General features: G+C 42.6%; 1 protein-coding gene across 1 annotated transcript in view; it reads left to right on the plus strand.

The window, feature by feature from the left end:
• lrrc49 (leucine rich repeat containing 49) overlaps nt 1-22,935 on the plus strand; it is a gene marked incomplete at both ends in the record, with an annotated part of 262,827 nt that overhangs the window by 214,399 nt on the left and 25,493 nt on the right. The window contains 2 exons of the mRNA XM_084337119.1: nt 2,959-3,193; nt 12,751-12,936. Coding sequence (XP_084193245.1) covers nt 2,959-3,193; nt 12,751-12,936 — 421 coding nt within the window. The remainder of the gene's footprint in view (nt 1-2,958; nt 3,194-12,750; nt 12,937-22,935) is intronic.

The following is a 22,935-nucleotide window of genomic DNA, read 5'->3' on the forward strand; positions in this document are numbered from 1 at the left end:
CCCTCTCTGCACTCTCTGCTCTCTCTCTGCCCTCTCTGCTCTCTCTGCTCTCTCTCTGCTCTCTATATCTGCCCTCTCTGATCTCTCTCTGCCCTCTCTGCTCTCTCTCTGCCCTCTCTGCTCTCTCTCTCTGCACTCTCTGCTCTCTCTCTGCCCTCTCTGCACTCTCTGCTCTCTCTCTGCCCTCTCTGCTCTCTCTGCTCTCTCTCTGCTCTCTATATCTGCCCTCTCTGCTCTCTCTCTGCCCTCTCTGCTCTCTCTCTGCCCTCTCTGCTCTCTCTCTGCTCTCTCAGCTCTCTCTGCTCTCTCTCTGCTCTCTCTCAGCTCTCTCTGCGCTCTCTGTTCTCTCTCTGCTCTCTATATCTGCTATCTCAGCTCTCAGCTCTCTCTACTCTCTCTCAGCTCTATGCTCTCTCTCAGCTCTCTCTCTCTGCTCTATCTGCCCTCTCTGCTCTCTCTCTGCTCTCTCTCAGCTCTCTCTGCTCTCTCTGCTCTCTCTGATCGCTCTGTTCTCTCTCTGCTCTCTATATCTGCTCTCTCAGCTCTCTACTCTCTCTCTGCTCTCTACTCTCTCTCAGCTCTCTGCTCTCTCTCAGCTCTCTCTGCTCTCTCTCTGCTCTCTCTGCTCTCTCTGCTCTCTCTACTCTCTCTCAGCTCTCTGCTCTTTCTCAGCTCTCTCTGCTCTCTCTCTGCTCTCTCTGCTCTTTCTCAGCTCTCTCTGCTCTCTCTCTGCTCTCTCTGCTCTCTCAGCTCTCTCTGCTCTCTCTCTGCTCTCTCTCAGCTCTCTGCTCTCTCTCAGCTCTCTCTCTGCTCTATCAGCTCTCTCTGCTCTCTCTCAGCTCTCTCTGCTCTCTCCTTTTTTTTTTATGAGTTGAGAAGCTGACAACAAAGCCTAACTTTACTTTTAATGTTATCAAACGAAGACAAATGTCTTCCCCCAGTCCTAAATCGATACTAGAGTGCTTCCTTGTTTTATGAATGAATCAGTACACAGACACACAGACACACAGGCAGGGCCGCCTCAGGGGGTGTGCGAGTAGTGCGGGGCCTCGCACAGGGCCTCGCGGGAAGGGGGGCCTCGCACAAAAAATAATAATAAATAAAAAAAATAAAATGTTTATTTATTATTTTTTTAATTTTTTTAATTTTTTTTTATTTTTTAATTTTTTTGCGAGGCCCCCCTTCCCGCGAGGCCCTTTTTCATCACAGACCTAAAATCTAGTTTTGCTTATATGCTTATATATTTCACATTAGACACGTTTGTAGAATGTGTCTGACTTGTTCCTGGCTCTGCGGCTCTGCAGCAGACATACTCACTATTGGAGCTCTGGGGCTCTGCAGCAGACATACTATTGGTTTCAACGAAGGGATGTGTACAGTCGGCCGGCGTGCGTCAGCTGCGTTTGACTATTTCGCGCATGCAGCATTGGAGGTTATGCTTATGCCAGCCAAGACGAAGAGGACGGTCGTTCGGCAGATGGACTGAAGATGAAAGTTGTTGCATGTTAGACAGTTCAGTCAGGCTAGCCATGTCGGCTTAGCTAAAGGCAGGGACAGCTAGTTAGCTTTAGCTATGTTATAATATCGAGTGCTAACGTGTGGTTCAGTCGGGATAGCCATGTCGGCTAGTAGCTAGCTTAGCTAAAGGCTGATGTCGGCCGTTGGCTCCTTGCTACTTTCTAGTTGAACCGGTACAATGGACCCAACCCTGGACACCTTCAAAACTGCTCTCAAAACACACCTCTTGACCAAGGCTTTTCCCCATTAGTTAGTTTAGATTAGATTTGGTCCATTATCCCTTACCTGCCCTCATCCCCCCTTTTTTCCCTACTTCCCTAGCCCAATTTTTTGTTATGATTGTGAAGCGACCTTGGGTTTCATGAAAGGCGCTATAGAAATTAGATTTATTATTATTATTGGAAAAGCGTCATATTTTGTTTGTGTGTGTACAGTATATGATCAAACTGTGGATTTGATTGTTAAAGGTATCAGAGAGTCAAGTCAAGTCAAGTCAAGAGTTTTAATTGTCACGGCATACAGGTATACAATGAAATGCGGCTGGTCTTGCCCGCGACGATGTGCAATACAGTGGTACAACATATAATAGAATCCAATAAAATACAGTGGTACAACATATTAATAGAATCCAATAAAACAGTGCAATAAACAGGTACATGGTGTGCCATCTCGGTATCTGTACATTAGTATTTACAGAGCATATAGGACATGCTAGGTAGCTTTAGTAGTGCAATACACTGTTCCTGATGCTATACTACTTTAAGTGGCCTTTCCTCTGGCCATAAGTGTGCGTGTGTGCGGCATGAGTGTTAAAGTGGCTGCTAGTGTGTGAGCGTGCTCAGCGTGCGTGTCGTGTGTGTGCTCATGTGTGTTTGTGTGTGGATAGTTCAGTTTCTGTGTCTCTCAATGTTCATTGTTCAGGGCTCTGATGGCCTGGGGGAAGAAGCTAAGCCTAAGCCTCTCCGTCCTAGTAGCTGGAGTTCGCAGGCGTCTGCCTGACCTCAGCAGCTGGAACAGGCTGTTATTGGGGTGGTAAGGGTCTTTCATTATCCTGCAGGCTCTGGATTTGCACCTCTTGTTGTATAGAACCTGCAGGGGTGGTAGCGCAATACCCGTGGTACGCTCGGCTGAGCGCACCACTCTCTGTAGGGCCTTCTTGTCCTGTGCCGTGCTGTTCCCATACCAGGCAGTGATGTTTCCGGTCAAGATGCTCTCTACAGCTCCTGAGTAGAAGGACTGGAGTATCTTCCCCGATACTCTGAACTTCCTTAACTGTCTCAGGTGGTAGAGGCGCTGCTTCGCATTTTTTACTACTGAGAGATGCTACCAATGATTTTTGTATCCATGGTATATTGAACCTCTGTAACATTTGAATTATATGGATGTATGATTTGATCTGTGGATTCAAATAAAACATTTGAAATACCTGTGTGTGTTCAGGTTGCCGGAAGCAGGGGGCGGCAGTGTGCAGAGCCTGTCCCTGTCTGACAACCACCTGGCCGAGCTGGATGGGGACATCTTGCGTCTGATTGGCCCTGGGGCGCTGGAGGCCCTGGAGAGGGGCTGGGGCGTTCAGACTGCGGCAGCCGTCACTGTCATAACCTTCCGCTACATCAGCTTCGACGCCATTGTGCCGACACTGCCACGCATCAGGGTCAAGTTCCCAAACCTATTAGTAAGAGCTCTCCTCAGCTTTTGGTTTCCTCCACAGAGATAATGTACAGGTAACCAATCCAGCAGCTCCATGATGGGCTTCTTTCTTTTCTTTATTCCTTTCCCCCAGGAGACCCACATTTTCAGAATCACTTTTTTTATTACTCCAAAACTGGCAGATTTAGTGTAGGCTATGTAGGATCAAATGTATCCTACTAATCAGCTAGCCTATTAAGTGTTTTATTGAACATGTCATATGACTCGAGAGGGCATTGGCCTCTTTCCAGAGAAAGATTTGGGGACTTTATATTTATTTATTATTATCATTATAATCTAATTCCCTCACATGAGTCGCAAGACTCGCATGATAGTCCCGATTCACACTTTGAAAAAAAGCTGATCTACTCATTCCATGCAAGGGCAGGATCATGGATGCCAATACATATGAAGTCATTCTGAGTCTCCATCCTGTGACTCAGCATTTCTGCACCCTGGATGGAAGGGGGCTCTTCCAGTGTGACAATGCCGACCCCCACCCCAAGTGTCACTGAATGCTTTCATGAGCATGAAAACGATGGAAACCATCTGCCACGGCCCTCTCAGTCAGATCATGACACTTCTGTAGAGGCGCGTTCCACCACCATCATCAAAACACCAACTGGTTTGAATTTCCGTGGCGTCAAACATCCCTAGAGTAGAACTCCCCAGACAATAATGTAGAATCTATGCCAAGCAGCTTGTCGTGGTGGTGGCCCACGTCCTACAAACACACTTCATATAGGTTAGATTCATTCATTCTACATTGATAACCTGTATGTAATGTAGATTTCTCTAGATTGACCCTAAAAGGAGCTGCAAGTCCTATTTCATGACTCTACATGTATCTAGTCTACACCCTCCCAGTAGGGTAGCACAACAACCAGGAGGGAATTGGCATAACAACGGAATTGGGGGATAGGAGAACATTTTAAAAAGGCACCAAAAAAATTTAAGAATGCTGGCATAGTAAGATATAGACTACTACTATACAGTCTAATCTACTATTACAGTCTGATCTACCATTACAGTCTGATCTACTATACAGTCTGATCTACCATTACAGTCTGATCTACTATTACAGTCTGGTCTACTATTACAGTCTAATCTACTATTACAGTCTGATCTACTATTACAGTCTGATCTACCATTACAGTCCGATCTACTATTACAGTCTGATCTACCATTACAGTCTGGTCTACTATTACAGTCTGATCTACTACTATACAGTCTGATCTACTATTACAGTCTGATCTACCATTACAGTCTGATCTACTATTACAGTCTGATCTACTATTACAGTCTGATCTACTATTATACAATCTGATCTACTATTATACAATATGATCTAATATTATACAGTCTGATCTACTATTAGTCTGATTTACAGTCTGATCTACTATTACAGTCTGATCTACTATTACAGTCTGATCTACTATTACAATCTGATCTACTATTACAGTCTGATCTACTATTACAGTCTGATCTACTATTACAGTCTGATCTACTATTCCACCTTAATACAAACAGCCTGAGACCTAAACTGGCTGAAATCAAACAATTCTTTTTAAACGGTAAGGCTAACATATTGTGTTTCACAGAAACAAAATTAGACTCATCTGTACAGGATCCAGAAATTTAAATTGAAAACTACTCAATAGTCAGGAGGGATAGAAACCAGTATGGAGGTGGCGTCTGTGTGTATATACACAAAGATACCAAATTCATCAACCGTACTGACCTTAACCATGACGAAATTGAAACTGTTTGGATTGAAATCTTATTAGATAGGGTGAAACCAGTACTAGTAGGCACAATCTATAGACCGCCAGAACAGAGTGGCTTCTATGACACACTTGATGGATGTTTAGCTGGGGTGGAGGGGGTAGAAAAAATTCTTATTGGGGACTGGAACACGGATATGCTGCGTAAAGCAGCACCCGTCTTCAAGGCCTTCAGTAGATTTTCTGAATGCACGGTTTCAGCCAGCTAATCACCCAACCCACAAGGGTATGTGATTCGACACAAACCACCATTGACCTCATTTTGACCTCTGACAAGTCCATGATCTCTAATAAAGGGGTGATAGCATGCAGGTTAAGTGATCATTATATGATTTTCTGTTCCCGCAAAAAGCTAAAACAGAAGGCCGGCTGTCACAAAACAGTCACATCTAGAGACCTCAAAACTTACTCTAGAGAGGCCTTTAACCTAGAACTGGGGAGCTTGGACTGGTCAGATGAACTCAGTGGTACACAGGTTGAAGAAACATGGCTTGGATTCAAAACCAAATTCACAACAATACTCAACAACATGGCACCCCTAAGAACCACCAGGGTTAAAAATCACGCTGAGCCATGGATGCACACTGAAATACTGGCCGCTATGAAAACCAGAGACAAAAAATGCTCTAAACTTCATAAAAGTCAGACAAAGCTTTCCAAAAGCTCAAACAGTGAACTCCAAGCCCACATGGCTAAACAAAAAATTCAAAGAAACAGACTAAGAAATGACATAAACACCATGATCAAAACCTCAAAAAGAAATTTCATCAACGACAAAACTGAGGAAAACAAAAACAAACCCTGCGAACTTTGGAAATGACTCAATAATCAACTAGGCTGCAGTAAAAAACTTAAAACCAGATTCTCAAACATAAACATAAAGACGGACAACACGCTCATCACAGACAAGCTGGATGTAGCCAATTACTTAAACATCTTCTTCACAAACATAGCCACAACACTGGTAAACAAACTACCCTCCCACTCAGGGCATTATGGGGTAGAACACATAGTAGCATACTACAAAAACCTAGGGGTCCACAAAGACGACTTCAAACTTGAAATGGTAACAACCGATGAGGTATTCAAAATATTGAGTGCCCTCCAACCTAACAAGGCCACTGGCCATGACAACATCCCCTCCAAATTCCTCAGAGACTCAGCAGCCGCCATCACCCCAGTCATCACACACATAATAAACCTCTCTATAAAACAGGGACACGTCCCCAAGGACTTCAAAATTGCGAGAGTGACCCCTCTGCACAAAAAGGGCAGCAAATTAGACCCAGGCAACTACCGCCCTGTTTCTATTCTTACCTCCATCTAGAAAGTCATGGAGAAAATAGTCTACGAACAGGTCGAAAAGTACCTGGCGGAAAAAAAATCTAATCTACGAATTCCAATCTGGCTTCAGAACGTCCCACTCCACTGACACATGCCTCCTCTATTTGAATGACCACATCAAACAAGAGGTGGACGCGGGCAAATACTGCGGCATGGTCATGCTGGACCTACAAAAGGCCTTCGACACTGTCAATCACTCCATTCTGATTGACAAGCTAAAAGCAATTGGTTTTGATAGTTTATCAGTGAGCTGGATGCAATCCTACCTGGAGGGGAGAGAACAGATGGTAGAGGTAAACGGTACTCTATCCCCCCCCCCCCTCACAGTGAGCTGTGGTGTTCCACAAGGAAGCATACTAGGACCGCTACTCTTCCTAATTTATGCAAATGACATGTCGTTAGCCTGTGACTGCAACTTGTTCCTGTTTGCGGACGACTCAGCCCTGCTGGTCTCTGACAAGAACAAGTTGCAGGTTGAAAAAACCCTCAGCTCGGAACTAGGCAAAATCTGCATATGGCTCGCTGATAACAAACTATCATTACACATGGGCAAAACAGAGTCCATTCTCTTCGGTTCAAATAACAAACTCAGCAAGACCGCTTCTCAGTTACAGTGGGTGACAATTTTGTCACAAGGAAAGACGAAATTACCTACCTGGGTTCCATCCTAGAGGCAAATCTTTCCTGTGACAAAATGGCATCCAATGTAATAAAAAAAGTCAACCAACGAACTAGATTATTGTACCGGATCTCCTCTCTGGTAAACAAGAATACCCTGAAGACTCTGGCAGGAGCACTCATTCAAGGGTACTACGACTATGCGTGGACCTCATGGTACCAAAGCACCTCAAAGGCGCTTAAAACAAGATTACAAACATCACAAAACAAACTGGTCAGACTACTACTTGACCTTACCCCCAGAACCCACCTCACCCCTGCCCACTTTGACAACCTAGGATGGCTTAGAGTAGACGACAGAGTACAGCAACTTGCAATGGGCCTGGTCTACAAGATACACTATACGACTAAGGTACCCATGTACATGTCAAAATACTTCCCAAAGGTCAGTGAATACCAAAACCACTACACCAGAGGAAGCTCAACAAATCATGTTAAACCCAGATTCGGCTCAAACAAGGGACTAAACACGTTTCGCAATTATGCCACATCAATGTGGAACGCCCTACCCAAAGCTGTAAAGGAATGTGAATCCCTACCCACATTCAAAAACGCTCTTAAAGAGCACCTACAGGAGGCTGCAATTCGAAACTGGCCACCGTAAATGCCCAAAACCCCCACCACCTCCTAATAGACAGTCCCCTCCCCATCATATGTATATACTCTGTCAGGATCTAGGGGTAACAGTACTGTATATTTGAATACCGTTTATGTCACAAATGTATCAGTACTAAATACCTATATGTCCCTATGCCATAAATGTCATGTATGTTGTGTATGTCATAAATGTCTATATGAATTGAAAATGGGGGACCCTGATGTAAACAAGACAAACGTCTTTCTCAGGTCTGCATCCCCTTAACAATTGTGTGTATTGAGCCGTACTGTATTGTACCCATTCTGCAATCTGTTAAATAAAGTTTTCATTCATTCATTCATTCATTCATTCATTCATTCATTCATTCATTCATTCATTCATTCATTCATTCATTCATTCATTCATTCATTCATTCATTCATTCATCTACCATTACAGTCTGATCTACTATTACAATCTGATCTACTATTACAATCTGATCTACTATTACAGTCTGATCTACCATTACAGTCTGATCTACTATTACAATCTGATCTACTATTACAGTCTGATCTACCATTACAGTCTGATCTATGAATGAATGAATGAAAACTTTATTTAACAGATTGCAGAATGGGTACAATACAGTACGGCTCAATACACACAATTTTTAAGGGGATGCAAACCTGTCTTGTTTACATCAGGGTCCCGCATTCACCTCTTGTTTGATGTGGTCGTTCAAATAGAGAAGGCATGTGTCAGTGGAGTGGGATGTTCTGAAGCCAGATTGGAATTCGTAGATTCGATTTTTTTCCGCCAGGTACTTTTCGACCTGTTCGTAGACTATTTTCTCCATGACTTTCGAGATGGAGGTAAGAATAGAAACAGGGCAGTAGTTGCCTGGGTCTAATTTGCTGCCCTTTTTGTGCAGAGGGGTCACTCTCGCAATTTTGAAGTCCTTGGGGACGTGTCCCTGTTTTATGGAGAGGTTTATTATGTGTGTGATGACTGGGGTGATGGTGGCTGCTGAGTCTCTGAGGAATTTGGAGGGGATGTTGTCATGGCCAGTGACCTTGTTAGGTTGGAGGGCGCTCAGTTTTTTGAGTACCTCGTCGGTTGTTACCATGTCTAGTTTGAAGTCGTCTTTGCGACCCCTAGGTTTTGGTAGTATGCTACTATGTGTTCTACCCCATAATGCCCTGAGTGAGAGGGTAGTTTGTTTACCAGTTTACCAACCCTGGGCCCTATTCCCCGTACCTGGTTCAACTAAGTCGATCAAAAGTCCCATTATCCAGATTCAATTAACCCGATGTTTGAATCCGGGATGTTCCTGTTCCTCGAAGGTGGATTCAGTCTTGTTCATTTGAACCAGACTTGAGACTCAGGATAATTGCGCGCGGCCGCCTCAGCTGAAAAGACAGCAGGTGTCGATCGCAGAAATCCTGATCTTCTAACGGCATTGATTGATTGATTGATTTAAAACGTTATTAACATATTGCAGAATGGGTACAATGCAGTACGGCTCAATAGCCTCGCCGACAAGTTAAATGCATAATCTATAGGCTAATTTTAAGTCCCTCATTACCCCAATCAATCAGATTATATTTCTTTAAACGTGCCTGCTGGCAGTAGGCTTATGGAATGAATAATCAAATGAGATCTTGCTAGAGAAAATAATTTGTTCAACTCTTTCAGAATAAGGATAAAAACAAGCCCAAATAGTATATCTAATTGATACGAATTATATTATGAGGATATCTGTACTGTATGTGCTTAGGTATTATGTACTATATAAATACATGGTTTCCAAAGAGAGGCTTGGAGGGAGGCTTGCAGTTACACTATTAATCAGGTTTTAATCTGTTTCGGACCTAATCCATACATGCATTGAATTGATTACCCTTTGGTTTATACCAGTGACACCTCATGTTCATCATCAGATAACAGTGCTTGAAAAGATAAATGCATTTTCTCAAATTCATTCATCAAAAACGTCAAAGGCTCATTCAATTTATCAAGTCACGTCACGTCATCAAATCCATCAAACAGCGCATCTCCTCATATATTTTAATCCCAGTTACAATATCACAATAACGTGTGACACTGTCACAGTGACAGTGATACAATTAAAAACTCCACAGATTCAGATTCCTCATAATTCATATCCACAATCCGCGCATAGACGCTTCAGCTTGAATGAAACGCATCCGGGTGCTCCGTTAAGCAAATACACAGCGAAGAATATTAAACTAATCAGAGCCAAACACCCGATAGGTTTCATTCATTAAAATATCCCTGCAGGATTCAGATTTGCAATGATCCGTTTAGTCCGTTATTAAAATAACTGTGTGTGTCGCGAGCGCCGTATCCGTATAAATATGACGTGCATTATATAGGACAAAGTAAATTCATAGGCTGAATATGATTTATTATCAGCATTTTAGGTAGACCTATTATTTTACATTTCAAACGAAGCACAAAAACATAATTCAGAATGGCATAATGGGATCTAGACTGTGAGAAATATTTCAGGAAGCGAGCTTGCATTTCTTTGCGGGGGCGTGGCCATGGTTCATCCAGCTAACTGAACTTAACCCTGCCCTCGACCAGGTTCAAACTTTCTGATCTGTTACCATGGCGATTTAGAAAATCCGACGTCGGGGAATGGAAATGTCTGGCTTAAGTCAAGCTATGCTGAAAATTATCCGGCTAACTCAGTTAGCCAGGTACGGGGAACGGGGCCCTGGACACCTTCAAATCTGCTCTAAAAACACACCTCTTCACCAAGGCTTTTCCCCATCAGTTAGTTTAGATTAGATTAGGTCCATTATCCATTATCCCTTACCTTCCCCCATCCCCCCCCCCCTATTCCCTAGCCCTATTTTTTGTCCTGATTGTGAAGCGACCTTGGGTTCTATGAAAGACGCTATATGAATTTGATCTATTATTATTATTATTATTATTAGTGTTGTGGCTATGTTTGTGAAGAAGTTGTTTATGTAATTGGCTACATCCAGCTTGTCTGTGATGAGCGTGTTGTCCGTCTTTATGTTTATGTTTGAGAATCTGGTTTTAAGTTTTTTACTGCAGCCTAGTTGATTATTGAGTAATTTCCAAAGTTCACATGGTTTGTTTTTGTTTTCCTCAGTTTTGTCATTGATGAATTTTTTTTTTGCGGTTTTGATCATGGTGTTTACGTCATTTCTTAGTCTGTTTCTTTGAATTTTTTGTTCAACCACGTGGGCTTGGAGTTCACTGTTTGAGCTTTTGGAAAGCTTTGTCTGACTTTTATGAAGTTCAGAGCATTTTTTGTCTCTGGTTTTCATAGCGGCCAGTATTTCAGTGTGCATCCATGGCTCAGCGCGATTTTTAACCCTGGTGGTTCTTAGGGGTGCCATGTTGTTGAGTATTGTTGTGAATTTGGTTTTGAATCCAAGCCATGTTTCTTCAACCTGTGTACCACTGAGTTCATTTGATCAGTCCATGCTCTCCAATTCTTGGTTAAAGGCCTCTCTAGAGTAGGTTTTGAGGTCCCTAGATGTGACTGTTTTGTGACAGCCGGCCTTTTGTTTTAGCTTTTTGCGGGTACAGAAAATCATATAATGATCACTTAACCCGCATGCTATCACCCCTTTATTGGAGATCATGGACTTGTCAGAGGTCAAAATGAGGTCAATGGTGGTTTGTGTTGAATTACATACCTTTGTGGGTTGGGTGATTAGCTGGCTGAAACCGTGCGATCAGAAAACCTACTGAAGGCCTTGAAGACGGGTGCTGCTTTACGTAGCATATCCGTGTTCCAGTCCCCAATAAGAATTTTTTCTACACCCTCCACCCCAGCTAAACACCCATCAAGTGTGTCATAGAAGCCACTCTGTTCTGGCGGTCTATAGATTGTGCCTACTAGTACTGGTTTCACCCTATCTAATAAGATTTCACTACTAAGATTTCACATCTACTATTACAGTCTGGTCTACTATTACAGTCTGATCTACTATTATACAATCTGATCTACTATTACAGTCTGATCGACTATTACAGTCTGATCTACTATTACAGTCTGGTCTACTATTACAGTCTGATCTACTATTATACAGTCTGATCTACTGTTACAGTCTGGTCTACTATTACAGTCTGATCTACTATACAGTCTGATCTACTATTACAGTCTGATCGACTATTACAGTCTGATCTACTATTACAGTCTGGTCTACTATTACAGTCTGATCTACTATTATACAGTCTGATCTACTATTACAGTCTGGTCTACTATTACAGTCTGATCTACTATACAGTCTGATCTACTATTACAGTCTGATCTACTATTACAGTCTGATCTACTATTACAGTCTGATCTACCATTACAGTCTGATCTACTATTACAGTCTGGTCTACTATTACAGTCTGATCTACTATTACTGCACTATTGCACTATTTTACTCTGTCTATTTTATCTTACTCTTTTTATTATTGTCTATTTAAAACTGAATCAAACAATAAACAAGGTTGCCTGCTGGGATGTTAGATCCTAATGTGAAAAACTGTGATTTTATATGTCTGCACTTTATGTGCTCATTGTATGCCTGTCTTTTTTCTGTTGTGAAGCACTTTGAGCTGCAGTTTCTGTATGAAAGGTGCTATACAAATAAAGTGTATTATTATTATTATTATTATTATTATTACAGTCTGATCTACTATTACAGTCTGATGGGGCATCGATCAATCAGATCGATCGATTGACTGTTGACTCCATGGAACCCTCACCCTGGTTCTTACTGACCCATGATGTTGTTGATCGGTAGAGTCCTTTCTCAGCTCAATCCATGCTGTTCCTCACACCAGCTCTGGATAGTTAGCCACACAAATCCATGTCAAGTCAATGGGGTTGAGCTCCTGTCTGTACAAGCTGACTGAGGCTCACTAACATCTACTTTGTGTTTACTGTGAAGTAAGTTTCATAGAGGTTCAGTCAGCTTTTATGGACAGGAACTTGACCCTGTTGACCTTGGATTAGTTTGTGGAGGTAGTATGAGGAACAGCATGAATTGTGCTGAGAATGGATTCTACAAGTCACCAACATCATCGATAACTAAGAAATATGGCTAGGGTTCCAACAAAAATCAGAACTATCCCTTTAAAATGCGATTTGTTTACTGAACAGCACCTGATCTTCTTGGAGACCAACATCAATCGTCTGCCCCAGCTGGCGGCGCTCGCTCAGGTGAGGCGTCTGGACCAGCTGACCATCCAACCAGAGGGCAACCCTGTGGTGAGCCTGGCCCTGTGGCGCTCCTTCCTCATCTACCGCCTGAACCACTTCAACCTGCTGAGGATCAACGGCCTGGAGGTAAGTTGTGCGTCACCAGGTCGGCCACGCGGCCTCCTTCAGCCCTCCACTAAACACGTCCTCGCACTGGGAAATTAATGCAATAATGCAGAAGGACCTCTTTAACCCTTTCACTGCCACACTACCAAACGGTTAACCCTCTCACTGTGACAATGCATAAGATTAACCCTTTCACTGCCACACGACAAAGGGTTAACCCTTTTCACTACCACACTACACACCAAGGTTTCCTGTAGTGTGGTAGTGAAAGGGTTCAATCTAATGCTTATCATCTTCTACTAACTTAATTTTTTTTTTTTTACAAATGTACTGACCCAGACGTTGTTGGGACTGGAGACATTTTATGGCCTCAATGAAGTCAAAGCTGATGCCCACTGACACGAGACATTGAAGCGCCGCACCCTGCCGTGGCTTTACAGAAGAAATTATGTCAACTTGATGCCACATACAAAAACACACAGTAGCATTAGCATTGCCACTTTTAATCATTCAAAACTGGAACAATGTTAAATGTTCACACTGTGAGTATGTGTTTGACATCAACATGGAGGTCAATCTTCTATTCATCTCACAATCTGCTTTCCAGTGTGCAGTGTCCCAGATTAAGATTATCTTGCTAAAAGTCAGAGACAGACTTTGGTCATTTATAAACAACCTAAAAAATCATAATAATTTTGGTCAATATTGAGATCACAATAATTTAAGAACGATTACTGATTGGGTTTGGAAACATCATGCATTTATTGAATTTAACCAAAGCCCTAGACATATTTTCAGAACATTTTACTAAAAGTACATACCCAAGTAAATGGAAGATTGCTCCACTTCTACAGGGCCATTTGCATGTTCTTGGTATCTAAGGACATCTAAGGACATCTATGGACCTCAGTGAATGTATTCCTAGTGTCAGAAATATTGTGTCTGTTACTATGCTTGAGTAAATTGTAATGAACCAAAGGAGAATATAAATTATTATTATAATTATTTGTTTCATCTATGACGGTGAATAACACCATGCTAACATTGACCAGACATGACAAATTAAGGGCAGATGATTTACAGGTTTTTTTAGATACAGTACTGAATTTTGCCATCCGGACGCAATTTGAAATATGAATATAGAATATCAGGCCTACATCTTTGGATCGGGCCAAATCTCCCTTTTTCAATGGCAGAGTTAAATCTGGATTTAGTATCACCAGGCGCCCGTTACAGGGCAGCAAAGACCGTGAATGAAATCTACTGTAAATAGAGTTACTTTTGTATTTTTACCGGATTGTGGCGCGTTTTTTTTTCTAGACGTTCACAGAAAGGTAAAGAAACAATATACGTTGTATTTTATGGCAATAACTTTCAGGTTTGTTTGACACGTGAGCAGTGATGCCGGTAACGCGTTACTAAGTAACGCGTTATTGTAATCTGATTACTTTCCCCCGAAAATAGTAATCTAACGCGTTAATCTTTAAAAGCCAGTAATCTGATTGCAGTTACTTGTCCAAGTGGCTGTGCATTACTATTTCGTTACTATCTCATCATAAATTCATAATGCAGGCGGAATGCAGTATTTTATTTCGTTTTCGACAGTCAAAAATACATTTTGAGCTGTTTTTCTTATTATTATTATTATGGAGTGACGTGGTGTGGCAGTGAAAGGGTTACACAAGAATGTGTCCCCGCGGCGTGACTGGACTCTCTGTCTGTGAGTGACTCTGCTTTGGCCCAATCACATTCCCCATCCACAGTCTGCGAATCAGAGGCAGAGTAGGGCGGGTCTTCACAGCACGTCATGTGACATATGCGCCAATCGTGTGACAGCAGGGCACCGTTGTTATGTTCGTCTGAGAATTCATTTACAAAACGCTTGTCTAAACGAAGTGAAACCACAAGAAGACTTTTGCGGTTTCTGTTCAGACTTCCACCCCAAAACGCTCGTTTAAACGTAGCCTCAGTCAAAATACTGTCTACCGCTAAAAACAGCACATCCAATTGCATTGAAAGCATCTGGAATCACAACACTAGCCGACGCTTCGACTATGAATTGAAAATGGGGGACCCTGATGTAAACAAGACAAACGTCTTTCTCTGGTCTGCATCCCCTTAACAATTGTGTGTATTGAGCCGTACTGTATATTGTACCCATTCTGCAATCTGTTAAATAAAGTTTTCATTCATTCATTCATTCAGGTACAGGAGGACTTTCCCTATTGATTAATGTATATTTGATGGTGGCAGAGCAAAAGCTCTTATTTGCCAGATTTACAGTTAATTTACATGTTAAAGAGAGACTGATTGTATGTTTATAGAGAGACATTTATAAAAACAATTTAATAGTTACAGTTGATATAATTGAATAGTTCAGCCTGCATTTGTTAGATGTGAATAGATACACTGGTTTTGTAAAACCACTGGCTGGCTGCTCTAATGCTGTGAGCATCATAGACTGTTGCTTTACCATACTTGATGGTACAGAAGCTGAAGCACTAGTTTAACAATTTACGTTATGTGCAGAGAAACAAGTTAAAAACAATTTATGCACTTTCAATAAAGCGTTTAAAAAAACTGTTGGGGGAACGACGACGACTTCGTAACCTAGTTACTTTCAAAGTAACTAAGTTACTCTGATAATCAAGTAATCAGTAAAGTAACTTGGATTACTTTTTAAAGGAGTAATCAGTAATCAGTAATCGTATTACTTTTACAAGTAATCTGTGGCATCACTGCACGTGAGATATAATCACGAAAATCACGTATTTTTCCCCACGTCAGCCGGCTGCAGCTTTGACAGTGGCTGGTGTGAGCTGGGTAGTGTAGTTTTATGAAATTTCGATGTCCATCGAAAGCCCTGGGTCTTCTCTTTCTTAGGACTATAACGATTTCATGACAGCATTATTTCTTTGCGTCTAAATCATAGGTGTCAAACTCATGGCCCGCGGGCCAAATGTGGCCCGCCACGTCATTTGATGTGGCCCCCAAGAGCTCTGGTAAAAAAATAAATAAAAAAAATGTTGGGTTAAAAAATAGCGGCGTTAAAAGAATTGTGGGTTAATGCGTTAATAAAGCTTTAACTTTGACAGCCTTAGTTATTACACATTCTTACACATACATGTATGTTGAACATCTGAGGTATTGATGAAGTAACAAAGGAAAAAAGCCAAAAGCACTTACTCCTCAGTCATTCTTTGACAATTTTACAGCCCAAAATACAAAAGAGATCCAGGCAGAATAGGTAACAAAGGGTTGAAGAAATATTGTCTGAACTGTCAGATGCAAACTGGCTGTGTGACATAACCGAGCATCGCTCAATTGAATAAGAAGCTGTAGGGACGCAAACAAGTCCCACTCAAAACTTGACCAATATAGTTGTGAACTGAGACAACCCTTATTTTGTTATTTTTGAGTACAGTTACAGTTGTGTGTTCATGCAGACACATAATAGCAATTTCATTACGAATTGAAAATGGGGGACCCTGATGTAAACAAGTCGAACGTCTTTCTCTGGTCTGCATCCCCTTAACAATTGTGTGTATTGAGCTGTACTGTACTGTACCCATTCTGCAATCTGTTAATTAAAGTTAATTAAACTATCTTCCATTAGTTGGATGTATGGCCTCTGCAAGGTTGTGTGCAGCCATTTGTTTTTGTAACATCTGCTACATCTGTCCCACGTGTTCTTTGCAGCTCACAGGTGTTAGTTCTGCCCCTCTTGACTGTGACAAAAAGGTTTTGAACAAACTTAATGTCATAGCTTGTATTTGATGATATTCTTCTTTGTTATTTACTTGAATGGTTTGATCATTGATTGATGGAGTAATATGGGGTTCTGATAAACTAAAATTATTTGTTAACATTACATCAGCTAACATATATTTTTACATCTATGCAAATGCATATGCAATATGTATAACTTGAATAAGTAATAAATACAGAAACAACATGTTTAACAATATGTAAATGAGTAGCTACATTTATTTTACATTACATTAACATTTATACAGTCGTTGGACCTTTGAGGGCAACCATAATGCTGATGTGGCCCTCTGTGAAAATGAGCTTGACACCCCTGGTCTAAATCATCCAGTTTCCGATGCAATGCGCAGAGATTTTTATAAGCTCATATTTCGCTAACACTTAAAATCATTGGTAAATAAACGTAGTGCTGAAAATATACAATTTGACTGCTGTTTTGATAGGGTTAGGGTCTTTACTCTTGGCTACATTTAAAAAAGAAACTAATCATTACTTAATACGGACTGTATTGATCTATTTATGACGTGAAATAAATCTCGGGCCGATCGGGCTAAAGGGATTAAAATCTTTTTTTCTTTTTAACAGTGGATTTCCTTGAACTTTAAATAATTCAATTGAATAACAAAAACATGACTTGGCTTAAAAACATGACCAGGCTCAAAAACATGACTTGGCTTAAAACGTGACCTGGCTTAAAAACATGACCTGGCTTAAAAGGTCATGTGTGTGTGTGTGTGTGTGTGTGTGTGTGTGTGTGTGTGTGTGTGTGTGTGTGTGTGTGTGTGTGGGGCCTTTCCACAAAAATGTACCATGTTACATGAATCTATTTAGAAGTTATGCAAATTTGTATTATAGACCACTGCCACACACTGACCATTGACCAGTTGGCTGCATGGACAGTTAACCAGCTGGTCATGACCAACCTTTCCACACATTCTTGTGCACGTCTGTGAGTCCCCTTGGAAATGGTGCGTCTTTTTGCAAAAGGCCACTCCCATTGACACGCCCCCTTTTAGCCATGAAAACACACACACACACACACACACACACACACACACACACACACACACACACACACATACACACACACACACACACACACACAGACACAGACACACACACACCCACACCCACACCCACACACACACACACACACACACACACCCACACCCACACACACACACACACACACACATACTGTACACACACCTTCACACACACACAATTAATCTCCATGCAAGACTTCAGCCATCTAGGGCGAAAACTGTGGCCACTAGAGGGTGGGGAACTTTTTGGATCAACCGAGTGACCTATATAGAGCAGCTGGTCACAGCTAAAAACAGTAGAAACACCTGCCTTGTAGAAACACTGCAACAATTGTGTTGCTCGCCAATCGCTTTAGCTTAGCTTAACCTTCGAGGTGCTGCTGGATGCTAGCTGCTACCACGAGATTAGATTTAAATGTATTGTCATTATACAGCACAAGTACAGTACAACGAAGGGGGGGGGGCGACAGTGGCTCAGGAGGTTGAGTGGTAATCGGAAGGTTCCCAGTTCGATTCCCGCTTCTCCCAGGCAGTGTGTTGAAGTGTCCTTGAGAAAGACACTTAACCCCTAATTGCTTCCGGTGAGCAGGTTGGCACCTTGCATGGTTACCTCCGCCGTCAGTGTGTGAATGTGTGAGTGAATGGGTGTTATTTACCATTTACAACAAAAAGAAGAGTGGAAATGTAGCAGTATGAAATAAATGTATTAAATTAACTACGACTGGCTGGCTAGCATTGTGTTCAAACTCTCAAAATAATACACATTCAACATAAGGTAACACACTTAACCACCTTTTGTCTCAAATGTCATGATTATATTTTCATTAGAGATATTTCCCCTATATGGTACACTGACAAATTATTAAAGTTGATAGGCAGCAATGACATAATTTGTCCTAAATATGTAGGCCTATTTATATGAATCAGTACAAGAGCTTTTAAGACAAGTGTGCAACACATGTTTGTTCAGATTAAATAAGAACAGCGAAAATAATTGTAATCCAATGTACGTGGATTTGGAGATGATATAAGGCCTATGACTAATGAAGTAAGAAAACCATGCCTTGTTGATGTGTACTCAGAGATTGCAGAAACGTAAGTAAGTAAGTAAGTAAGTAAGTAAGTAAGTAAGTAAGTAAGTAAGTAAGTAAGTAAGTAAGTATTTATAAAGCACCTTTCATACATGTCATGTAGCTCAAAGTGCTGTACACAAACATAGGCATATATAACGATAAAAGCAATAAAGTCACAGTGATCAGTTAAGATCAACATTTAAAAAAATAAAAAAAAAATAAAAAAAAAAATAATAATAATAATAATAATAATAATAACGTAAAAATGAAAATAACGTAAAAATGAAAACATGAAAACAGTAATTTGCTTACGTAGATGAGAGAACAGTGCAAGGAACAGCACAAGCAGCACTTTTATGTGGAAGTAATAGGCATCTGATTAACAAGTGCAGTATTTGTACAGTATTTGTATTTACTGTATGTCTTATCTGGAATAAACAAGTAACATGTACATATCATCAGCGACTGTAATAATCATAATCCAAAATTGTCATTATGACTTTGAGATGACTTTGATGACTGAGATGACTTTGGCAACAGACATCAAAATAAATGAGAGAGAGAGAGAGAGAGAGAGAGAGAGAGAGAGAGAGAGAGAGAGAGAGAGAGAGAGAGAGAGAGAGAGAGAGAGAGAGAGAGAGAGAGAGAGAGAGAGAATGTAATTACAAAATAGATTCGGTAATTAGAAGCAGTCAGCCCTCTATCTTGACTGGCGAGACTGCTCACCACTGCGATCACTTTTGTTATTGACTGGCAAAGTAATAGTTGTATTTTCTTTCCGATTTGGCCTCCCCTCTTGCCCTCTCTCTCTCTCTCTCTCTCTCTCTCTCTCTCTCTCTCTCTCTCTCTCTCTCTCTCTCTCTCTCTCTCTCTCTCTCTCTCTCTCTCATTTATTTTGGGTAGGTGACAGTGGGGTCACGCATTGGCAAAATTTTTTAACTCGAATCGAGTTTTCCACCCGGCAGCTGTGTGTATTTGCCATGTCTCGCGACTCTCGCCCCTTCATCAATGGAGGCCGACACACGTATTCCAATACACATCTCACTACACCCTGCACATTTATAATCGCGGGAGGGGGGTCTGGTCTTTTGTGTGTAACCCAGACTCGCAATTGATAGGTTTGTTGTCAGAAGCGGTGCTGGTTGGCCGCGATGAAATGGGCTCTGCCTCTGATCTCGAGGCAGAGTATTCGTCTTTGTTAACTCGGAGAAGAAGCGCGGATTTTCCTTGCAGACAAAAACAACACATTGGCAGAGAAATGTGCTGATAATGCGCTGGAAACTCCGTTAGTGGCACTCCAGGATAATGTGGCAATTCCAGGTGTAGGGGTGGCAGAGATAAACAACACACAGACAGGTTGCAGTTCCCAAAATGATTTTCTTTATTTTCTAATAAACAACCAAACGTTTCACACTTCTCACTCTCTCTCTGACTTTATATTAATTATTCTGTCGGCCGGGCGGCGTCTCCGCTCCGCGGCCTGTCTCCTTCCACTGCTACGAGAGAGTGAGAGGGTGCTCTTGGGCTCCATTAAGTTCCCCCTCCTCAACAGGCGCAGGTCTTCTAACGACAGGTGTGTCCTTCAATCACCAAGCCCAGTGGTGGCTTGGGGTTGCCACAGTACCCCCCCTCCAGCTCCGACCGTCGGGGAAGAGCGTCCGATGCCCAACAGGCATCCTTCCTGGAGAGGGTGTCTGCATTGCCATGAGCCACCCCGGACCTGTGGATGACAGAAAAGTTATATGACTGCAATTCAAGAAACCATCGAGTCACCCTGGCATTGGTTCCTTTTGCTTTGGCGAGTGGACGAGACGAGTGGAGCGTGATCTGTCAAGTCAAGTCAAGTCAAGTCAGTTTTATTTGTATAGCACATTTCCAGGCAGCGGCAGCTGACACCAAAGTGCTTCACAAGCAAGTTGATAAAAACAAAATAGTGTGAGGCAAGGTATAAGATTAAAAGAAAGAAAGAAAAAAAAACACATAGCAAAGCAATGAAAGCAACAAAAACAAAACAATATGGTGCAAGATATAGGATTAAAAACATAATAAAGCAATGAAAGTAATAAAAACTGGTAGGACACAGTAAAACAAAGAGGATAGAAGGGCCAGGGGTCTAGTGGTGGTTAAGTAGGGGGGAAGGCCAAGGAGAACAGGTAGGTTTTCAAGAGTGATTTAAAAGCCTGTATGGTCTGGGCAGTCCGTACGCTGAGGGGGAGGCTGTTCCACAATCTAGGTGCTGCGGTGGAGAAAGCTCTGTCTCCCCTAGTCTTGAGCCTGGTTCTGGGTACCACCAATAGCATCTGGTCAGCTGATCTGAGGAATCGGTGGGGGGTGTGGCGGTGCAGGAGCTTGGACAGATAGGAGGGAGCCGTGCCATTTAATGATTTAAAAACATTTAGTGCTAATTTAAAATCGATCCTGAAGCTAACAGGCAGCCAGTGGAGCGAGGCCAAAACTGGGCTGATATGTTCATGTTTTCTTGTTTTGGTGAGGAGGCGCGCGGCTGCGTTCTGCACCAGTTGTAGGCGGCGGAGGAGGGACTTGTCGATGCCCGTGTACAGAGCATTGCAGTAGTCGAGGCGGGTGGTGACAAAGGCATGTATCTGTCACTAGTGTAAACCGTCTCCCTAGCAAATAATAACGGAGCGTTTCCAGTGCCCATTTAATTGCCAGACCTTCACGCTCCACCACAGAATAGTTGCACTCGTGTGGTAGTAGCTTCCTGCTCACATATAAAATCGGATGTTCCTCACCCTCCAGCTGCTGGGAGAGGACCGCCCCCAGGCCCGCCTCTGATGCATCAGTTTGTACCGTCATCTCCTTGTCGAAGTTCAGGGAGACCAGCACCGGTCCCGAACAGAGTGCTGTTTTGAGGTCCTCGAACGCTGCCTCCGCCTCCGGTGTCCACTTCACCGTGAATGGCCGCCGCGCCTGGGTGAAGTCTGTAAGGGGAGCAGCGCGAGCAGCAAAGTTAGGGATAAACCTCCTATAATAGCTCGCTAGCCCATGGAATGTTCTGACCTGCTTCTTCGTTAAAGGGCGAGGCCACTCCCTTATCGCATACATTTTCCTCTTCTGCGGTTTTACATTGCCCCGGCCTATTGTGAATCCCAGGTACTCTGCCTCTTCTAATCCCAGCCTGCATTTTTTTGGGTCTTCTTACAGCCTCTCTTTTAGCTTAGCTTAGGGCTTCAGTTTTACCTTGTCTCCCGGGCTGGTGATAATATGGTGCTGGGCCAATGTGTTGCGGCCTGGCATGGCCGAAAACACGTCCCGGTTCTGTTGGACCAGCTCCCGAAGCTCCTGCCGTTGGGTCGGCGTGAACATCGGCTGCCTCTGTCACCTGCTGCGCCAAAAGGGGGGGGGGGGGGGGGGGGCGAGAGCAACACATCCCGGGCATGCCATTTCTTTAACAGGTTAACATGGTATAGCTGTCGATGCTTCCTACGGTCGGGCTGGTGGACCTTATAGTTGACGGGACCCACTTTTTAAATTATCTCGTATGGGCCCTGCCATTTCACTAGGAATTTACACTCCGCTGTCGGAACCAGTACGAGGACCCGGTCTCCCACCTTAAACTCACGTGGCTGTGTGCCCCGATCATAAATGCGCTTCTGTGCGTCTTGGGCCTGTTGCATATGTTATCTTACCACCGGCCAGAGCGCCTTCATTCTGTCTCTCATCACCTGCACATGCTCTATGAGAGACCGGTGGGGCGACGGCTGTTCCTCCCAAATCTCTTTTGCGATGTCCAGGAGACCCTGCGGCTTACGGGCGTAGAGCAGCTCAAACGGCGAGAAGCCAGTGGAAGCCTGTGGGACCTCACGCACAGAGAACATCAGAAAGGGCAACAACTGATCCCAATTCTTCCCATCCTTTTCCATCACCTTTCTCAGCATGCTTTTTAGTGTTTTGTTAGAACGTTCGCACAACCCATCTGTCTGTGGATGGTATATGGAGGTTCTCAACTGTTCCACTTTCATGAGTTTACACATTTCCTTTATGACTCGCGACATAAAGCACGAGCCCTGATCAGTGAGAATGGAATCGGCAATTCCCACTCAACTAAACAAATTAAATAGCTCTCGTGCTACAATTTTGGCCGTCACCGTACATAACGGGATGGCTTCGGG

The sequence above is a fragment of the Notolepis coatsorum genome (genome assembly GCF_963971535.1).
Source record: "Notolepis coatsorum genome assembly, chromosome: 20".
NCBI lineage: Eukaryota > Metazoa > Chordata > Actinopteri > Aulopiformes > Paralepididae > Notolepis > Notolepis coatsorum.